This window comes from Salvia hispanica, chromosome 1 (assembly GCF_029641045.1).
Source record: "Salvia hispanica isolate PSC_SH4W2 chromosome 1, Shi_PSC_v1, whole genome shotgun sequence".
NCBI lineage: Eukaryota > Viridiplantae > Streptophyta > Magnoliopsida > Lamiales > Lamiaceae > Salvia > Salvia hispanica.
In genome coordinates this window covers 19024265-19033067 of record NC_142692.1, presented here as the reverse complement: position 1 = coordinate 19033067, position 8803 = coordinate 19024265, and the positions used below count along the sequence as shown (strand labels likewise).

Sequence of the window (8803 nt, the reverse complement as noted above, 5' to 3'; positions counted from 1 at the left end):
CCAATTCTATTCCATAAAAATACGTGCATTTTTAAATATCGTCCATTTCATAAAAATATATAAATATTTTGGAAATTTATCCCAATTTATTATCTCTATACATCAATTTATTTACAAAGTATATCACCATTACCATTAAACACTACTAATAATGTGGATCTCAATATCTACTAACACTACTTTAACCATCTTTCTCCTTCTCTATCTTTCTTAACTAATTTTATTTTAATTTTCGCACTATTAATTACTCATATTTTTATGGGACGAAAGAAATTTTAACAAAATAATTAGAAAAAAAATACTCCATCCGTCCCACATAATTTGTCCAATTTCACTTTTGCTATATTTGGTAGTGGACTTCATATTCCACTAACGCATTTCTACTCACATTTTGTTATAAAACTAATATATAGAAGTAGGACCCACATTCCACTAACTTTTTCAACTCACTTTTTATTACTCCCTCCGTCCCGCTTAAGATGACACATTTTCCTTTTAAGTTTGTCCCAACTAAGATGACACATTTCCTTTTTTGGTAGCTTTCTCTCTCCAATTAATACACTCAACTACTTTTTCTCACTCCTATTAAAATATCCATCTTTCTTTATCCCTCTACTTTAATACTTACACCCACTTTCTCCCTCTCCAATTAAAACACTTTAACCAATAACTCCTAAAATCCCGTGCCGACTAAGCAATGTGTCATCTTAGCCGGGACAAAGGGAGTATATTTCTTAAAATCTGTGCTCGGTCAAAGTGGGACGAATTATGTGGGACGGAGGGAGTAATAATAAGAGGCGGTGGGGGGACCATTCATGCAAAGCGCGGATCTCACAACACTTCCCTTCCTCCACGTGCTTATGAATTACTCCATGCGTCCCCGATTAAGAGTCATACTTTTCCATTTCGGTCCGTCCCAATTAAGAGTGACACTTCATTTTTACCATAAATAGTAAGTAGGTCCCACATTCCACTAACTCAATCCACTCATATTTTATTATAAAATCAATATAAAAAAAAGGGTCCCACATTCCACTAATCTTTTCAACTAATTTTTCTTTATATTTATTAAAACTCGTGTCTGGTCAAAGTGTGACTCTTAATCGGGGACAGAGGGAGGGAGTATATTGAAATGGAATCATGTACTAGCTAAAATATCATTGAGATGGAATCAATAAATTTAATAATGAAAAAGATAAAGTATCAAAACCACGAAAAAGGATAAAGTTATCAATCCATTAGCAGTTGGTGGCATGCATGGATGAGTATAATAAGAGTATTAATAACGATTTCCAAAGTGAAATATAAAAGCAATCAATCAATAAATAATTCCTCCATCCCGCTTTAATAGTCCCATTAATTTTTCTGCCTTATTTTTATAAAAATAATAAAAAATAGTTAAAGTGGAAAAATGATAAAGTAAGAGAGACAATAATGTAGATAAGACTTTTCTCTATATTATTCTCTCTATTAATTTACCATTTCTCTTCTTTAACTATTTTTTATTATTTTTACAAATAATGAGACTGTTAAAGCGGGGATGGAGGAGTAATTATGATCTAAATCTTGGCAAATCGCCAAGGGGTATAATAGGCATTTTGGATGATGAAAGAGGGTCCTTTCGTCCTTGTACCTCTACACTCAAACTCCTGCTCATGCAAAATGCTTCCTATAAATACACAGCATTTCGGCAATCATTAACCTCAACTCTTGCAGTCTACAATATCATTTATTTCAGGTGAATTTACTATAGCTTTTCATGATCAAAGCTTTGCATTTTATCATTACTGTGGATACTCCTTTTTATGCCTGATCATCGTTATTTTGGATATACTAGTAATAGTTTGCTTAGTTTCAAAATTTTACTTTCAGTTTTTGTTAACCGAAACTCTGCTCAATTGAAATCAGATTAGGACACGAGTTATGTGTTTATCGAATTCAACAACGTGCATAAATCTTAACTGGCTAAACTGAGGAACGATTATATGATGTTTTTACTCTGTTTCAGCCGTGAAGAATGGAGAAGCAGCAGAATTTGGAATGGGAAGCAGCACAGAGCATTGCGATCAGTGTCGACCTTGTTTCCGCGGCTAAAAAGCAGCTCAAGTTTCTCGCGGCTGTTGATCGGAACCGTTGCCTCTATGACGGGCCCGCTCTAGATAGGGCTATTTACAGGCAAGTACAGCGTTTTTACTTAAACTGTTGATGCTCTCTCATGATTAATTATTTGATGGTTGAATATTCGAGTACATGTTTTACTACTTTGATGCCCTCCTTTATGTTTGTGAGTTTCTTGAAATATGCAAAAAGTTTTAGTACTACTTTATATTTTGTATTTTTTAATGCTCTCTCACTCTCTTAAAAATATGAAGGGGCCCGGTTATAGTAATGAGTCATTTTTAAATGTATTTTTGTTTTTAGAAATGAGTTATTTTGGATGGAATAAGCAAAAAAGATAGTGGATGATCTTTAATGAGATAGGAAAGTATTAAATACTCTCTTTGTTCCAACTAAATTGATTCTCATTTTTTTTTGGGACGTTGCAACAAAGTCAAGTTATTTCCTTCTTTGACAAAAAAACAAACATCTAATTGGTCTTATTTTATTCATCACCTACTTACTTTCTCTTATCTCTCCTACCTTTTTCCCTCACTTATTTTTCACTTTCATTTAATGTATTCAACACAATTTCTTGATCTTTCTGCCAAAAAAAAATGTTTTGTAAGTAACTTAGTTCAATGAAAAGAGAGTATTAGAGTACATTAAAGAATTTAATGTTATCAGGTTGTACCGTGTTTTGTCATAAAATGAAATATCTTACTTATAATGGGACGACCTAAAAAGGAATATGTCTTACCTATGATGGGACGAATGGAGTATTTTTTAATGGAGTGAATTACATTTTTAGGCTCTATACTTTCAGCGACAAACATTTGCGGTCCCTATACTTGCAAAATATCATTTGCGGACTCCATACTATACCAATTGCTCGTTTCAGGTGCTTTTTCACTTTTTGACCAAATTTTAGGACAAAAACACCCCCAAAAGTCTAAAGGATATTTTTGTACACTCACCTCCAAAAATAGGTACTTATTTTGATATTTATGTTAATTTAGATACTTTAACCGTGATTTATATTTTATTCAAATATTTTTTTTTGGATTGGTTATAGTATAAAATATATGCATAGTTTTAATCTTGGATTTTAAATTAATAAATTCGATTTATTATAAAGCACATATTCTATTTCCTCAAACTAAGATGAATCAATTAAAATGAAATTTATAAAAAAATGATTCACATTTTAAAAATATTTAGAAATCTTTAATTTATTGTGGCTTTTAAGCACAACTAATGTAATAATATATTAATATTTCAAAAGTATAGAGTAATAGCAATTAAAAATAACATTATATTGGTGTTGTTTTTTTATTGCCAACTAGTTGCTTCTTCCTGAAGCTCAAAATCATTTTAATTTCTGTCAGTTACTCTCACAGATTCAGCCCTTCTCATTCATTCAATAATGACCATTTACTCTCCTGCAGAATTTCTACAAGGGCTAAACATAATTTGTAAAATTTGAAAAAATTTTGAAGAAGAAAAACTGAAAAAAATAAAATAAAATTGGGTAGGCACTTAAGCCACACCCTTCTTTTTGTTAGTTCTGCTCATAACCAATCCAAACAAAAATTATTCGAATAAAACACAGATCATAGTTAAAGTATCCAAACTAACATAAATATCAAAATAAATACCTACTTTTAGAGGTGTACAAAAATGCCCTATAGGTTTTTTGGGGCGTTTTTGTCCAAAAATATGGTCAAAAAGTGAAAAAGCACCTGAAATGAGCAAGTGGTATAGTATAGAGAGCGCAAATGATATTTTGTAAGTGTAGGGACTGCAAATGTTCGTTGTTGAAAGTATAGAGCCTAAAAATGTAATTCACTCTTTTTAATGTTTTGGAATTTGAAATTTGAGTTTAAATATTTTTTGCACAAATTTGGTTTAAGTGATTTTCAAAATATATATAGTACTCCATCCGTCTGCCATTAGGAGTTCCATTTATGGGCGGCAGGAGTTTTAAGAAATGTTAAGAAAAGTGGATAGAAAAAAGTTATGGAATAAGGGTTCCACTTGTATTATATTAATTTTAAATGAAATGTGAGTGGAATGAGTCAGTGAAGGTGTGACTCCTATTCGCGGACCGACTAAAATGGAAAAACGGGAATCTTATTCGCGGACAGATGGAGAGTACTATTCAATTGGCTTAATGGTGTATTTAATGTTTGGAGGTTTTAGGCCTAATATTGTTTGGCCACTTGATGCTTTTACGAGTTTAGGAGTTAATCTACAAATGAAATATTTGCATTTTTTTATTTTGAAATTTAAGAAAATTAAACAATGTTTCATGTAGTATAAGTACGTAGTATTTAGTACTGGTTTTTATTTGTTTGACGAGAGTACGAATTGCAAACATGAGTTGAGGATATTAGAAGTTGAAATGCCAACAATATTTCTTAACTTTTAAGGCCATTCTCACAAGGGTTTTCATTGTAATTGGTTGTATAATCTGAAAATCTTATTTTACGACTAGGTACAATGCTTACTGGCTTCCATTGTTGGCGAAGCATTCTGAATCACCACTTTTTGAAGGCCCATTGGTTGTCCCTTTGGATTGTGAATGGATATGGCACTCTCACAGGCTCAATCCAGTATGTTTCTTTATGGAGTACATTTTTATTTGTTCAACTATATATTGAAGATGATTAATAAATTTAATTCTGACTTAATCTTCCAGATTAGATACAAGAAAGACTGCCTGGAGTTGTATGGCAGACTTCTTGACAACAAGAATGTTATTTCTTCTGTGGAAGGAACATCGAAAAACCAAACCGAGGACGCATGGACAACACTATTTCCAGGCGAGCCGTTTGAACTAGATTTGGAGGTTAAGCAAGAAAACACGATTGGTGATGGAGTAGTGGCAGAGAAATTCACAAAGTATGATTTGGTCTCAGCTGTTCAAAGGCAAACTCCTTTCTTTCATCAGGCAAGTGCTAGTATAACTTCAATGGAGTAGGAGTGATCACAAATATAAATGTTAATGTATTTCTTGTATTGCAGGTCTCCCAACCTCATATGAATGAGACTCGCTATATTAGAGGAGCTGTGGCTAGATACAAAGGATTTCTACACCTGATCAAGAGGAACAAGGAGCAAGGCATACAGAGCTTCGTTGTTCCCACTTACGACATTGACCTCATTTGGCACACTCATCAGTTGCATCCAGCTTCTTATACCGAAGATCTTTTTAAATATATGGGAAGGATTTTAGAGCATGACGACACTGATTCTGATAGATCAAAAGGTCAGAAACTGGATGTTGGATTCACTGGGACGAACAGGACATTCGAGGACCTGTTTGGCCGTAGGTACTGGAGAGCTGGAGCTATGTACAAAGGTGTTGCACCTTCACCTGTCAGACTCTCTCCTTACTTAGGCACTGATATGAAGAAGGAGGCAAGCTGTACTCAAAACCCAAAGTTACAACTTCCTTCTAGGGAAGTGTTTGAGGTAATTAATACTACAATGTTATTATGTATACAAATGCTCCCTTCATTGACTAGTAGTAAGGATATGTTTTGTTTGATGAATCTTCCAGGTGATGTTGGAGTTCGTAGGCGTAAGGAACCTGCCAGAGGGACATAATGGAAGTCTCTTTGTGTCCTTGAGTAAAGCAGGGACAGATAAGATCTTCAACGGGCGTAGAATCGTTAAAATTGGAGCCGAATCTGGTGAGAAACAAGTGGCCAACTTCCAGTGTCAGCCTACGGGAAACCTACAATGTGAACTCATGTCCTCCTCACCTTCTGTTTCAATGGGCACAATGTCCATATCTCTGGAAGACTTTCTGTCATCCGACTCCGATCTTACAGTGGAGAAATGGTTTGATTTGGTTTCTTCAAATACCGTGCCGATTGGCTTGCGAGTGGCCATCTCCGTTACCACGCCTACCCCAGCACCATATACACTAAATATGCTTCACCCTCAGCAGCCAATTCCAGGCAAGCCCCAGTTTACTAGAGAATTGACAGCCATAGTTGATGAGGATGGGAAGATGCTGCTAAATCTACACATGAGGTACTATCAAATATTTTTATTTTTTTCTTTTCTTACAAATGAATTGCAAAGTTGCATTTAATTTATGGATATCTGCTAATCCAGAGATCTGCACAAGTCAAGAGGCAAGAAAGAATGTAGAAGAAGAGTTGTAATTGGAAACTTGGCTTCGGGAAAATCATCTACTCTCGCTGAGTTTACAGGCTCCAAATGGTCTATGGTGAATTCTCCATGGTCTGTTAAGCTTCCAAACGCAAACAATGACGATGGACATATCTTCGAGTTGACTGGCCCTCATACTGTAAGTATCCTAATTAAAACCTCCCAAAGTTTAGACAACACATAATTAACTAGAATGAATCTTATCTTGATGTTCATGGTGTTTGTCTTTGTATAGGTAAGGTTTTTCAGAGGTGGAAGGTTGGATTACAATTCAAACAGTGAACATGAACCTCACCTATTTACAGCGATAAAGTTCTCACCTGAAGAGCCTTATGGAACAACAGTGGCATTACTTAACATGAAGTCTGGCACTATCAAGGTACAGTAACTACATAAAAACCCTTTACCAGTAAATTATATTATGACTCATCGTTCTTTTGTTATTTTTGGGATTTCAGATCAAAGAAGAATGGTTCATTTTACCTAGCATCATAGTTACATGTATACTTGGTAAAATATTGAGGAAGACCAATCAGCAAAATGCTAATGCAAAAATTGGTGTTACTGGTGTAAGTGGTGGTTGTGGAACCATGATGGCTAATCGTGGTGTTACCGGCGTTAGCAGTGGTTGTGGTAGTTGTGGAAGCATGATGGCTAATTGCGGTGTTAGTGCGGGATGTGGAAACATGATGGCTAACTGCGGTGTTACCGGCACTGGTGGTGCTTGTGGACTTAGTGGTGGTAAATCTGAAAGAGTGATGGCTAACTGTGGCGTTAGCAGTACTAGCGGTGGTTGTGGTGTACCCGGAAAAATGATGGCAAATTGTGGTGGTAGCGGTGCTAGTGGTAGCTGTGGTGTTAGCAGCCGCGGCACTGGTGGTGCTTGCGGACTTAGTGGTGGTAAATCTGAAAGAGTGATGGCTAACTGTGGCGTTAGCAGTCTTAGTGGTGGTTGTGGTGTACCGGGGAAAATGATGGCAAATTGTGGTGTTAGCGGTGCTAGTGGTAGCTGCGGTGTCAGCAGTCGTGGATCTAAAAACATGATGGCTAACTGTGGTGTTAGTGGTGGTGCCAAATCTGAAAGCGCTATGGCTAACTGTGGTGCCAGTGGTGCCGCCAAATCTGAAGGTGCAATGGCTAACTGTGGTGTCAGTGGTGGAGCCAAATCTGAAAGCGCTATGGCTAACTGTGCTGTCAGTGGTGGTGCTAAATCTGAAAGTGCAATGGCGAACTGTGGTGTCAGTGGTGGTGCTAAATCTGAAAGTGCAATGGCGAACTGTGGTGTTAGTGGTGGTGCTAAATCTGAAAGTGCAATGGCTAACTGTGGTGTTAGTAGTGGTGAATCTGGAAGCGTGATGGCTAATTGCGGTGCTAGTGGAAATATGATGGCTAATTGTGGTGTTAGTGGTGGCGCCAAATCTGAAAGTGCAATGGCGAACTGTGGTGTTAGTGGTGGCGCCAAATCCGAAAGTGCAATGGCAAACTGTGGTGTTAGTGGTGGTGCCAAATCTGAAAGCTCTATGGCTAACTGTGGTGTTAGTAGTGGTGCCAAATCTGAAAGCGCTATGGCTAACTGTGGTGTTAGTAGTGGTGAATCTGGAAGCATGATGGCTAATTGCGGTGCTAGTGGAAATATGATGGCTAATTGTGGTGTTAGTAATGGGGCTAAATCTAAAAGTGTGATGGGCAATTGTGGTGTTAGCGCTGGTTGTGGTGTTAGTAGCATGATGGCTAACTGCGGTGTTAGTGGAGGTGCTAAATCCGAAAATATGATGGCTAACTGTGGTGTCAGTGCTATTAGCGCGATGGCAAACTGTGGTGTCAACGGAGGTGCTAAAACCATGACTAATTGCGGTGTTAGCAGTGGTGTGTCTGAAAGAATGACGGCTAATTGCGGTGTTAGCAATGGAAGCACAATGGCTAACTGCGGTGTTTCCAATGGTGAATCTGAAATCTTTATGGCTAACTGCGGTGTTAGTGCCGAGGTGTCCACAAAATGTGGTGGATGTGGGCTAAGTGTGGAGGTTGCGGAGCCAGTTGTGGAAGCAAATTAGATGTGTGTGACCATATCATGCATTGACTAAGAGATGATTGTCATTTATGTATTGTATTTGTTTTTCTATCTTTTGTGGTTTTGAGTATTGTAATCTGATTGTACTTTCTGCCACTTGTTGGTAACGAATAAAGCTATGAGTTTTCATATGTTAAATTTCGTTTTGGCGATCAACAGAAACTTGCAAACAACTATTAAGAAATCTACTTTTGTTGGCATAGAAAATTTGCTTTTAAACCTAACATGTCACCCCATTTATCGTTTTTTCTTTACATAAACATGTGTAAGTACATAGGGTCTTATTCTAATGCTTATAGCACCCTAATTCAAAATCAAGACTAAATCTCCATCTTTGGATTTTAAAATGAATGGATAAGATTAAAACTCACAAATTTCAATAAATAGTAGACAAAATATCAACAAAAGGGTAATATCGTCATTATGTTATCATATGATAATTTTCGTGGG

General features: G+C 36.5%; 1 protein-coding gene across 1 annotated transcript; it reads left to right on the top strand.

The window, feature by feature from the left end:
* Positions 1-1658: 1658 nt before the first annotated feature.
* On the top strand, positions 1659-8491 carry LOC125222034 (glycine-rich domain-containing protein 2-like). The gene is made up of 9 exons (XM_048124428.2): positions 1659-1738; positions 2009-2175; positions 4595-4712; positions 4799-5050; positions 5125-5574; positions 5663-6141; positions 6226-6421; positions 6518-6661; positions 6741-8491. Exons 2-9 carry the CDS (start codon positions 2018-2020, stop codon positions 8334-8336), a joined length of 3393 nt encoding a protein of 1130 aa, XP_047980385.2. The 5' UTR covers positions 1659-1738; positions 2009-2017; the 3' UTR covers positions 8337-8491.
* Positions 8492-8803: the final 312 nt, after the last annotated feature.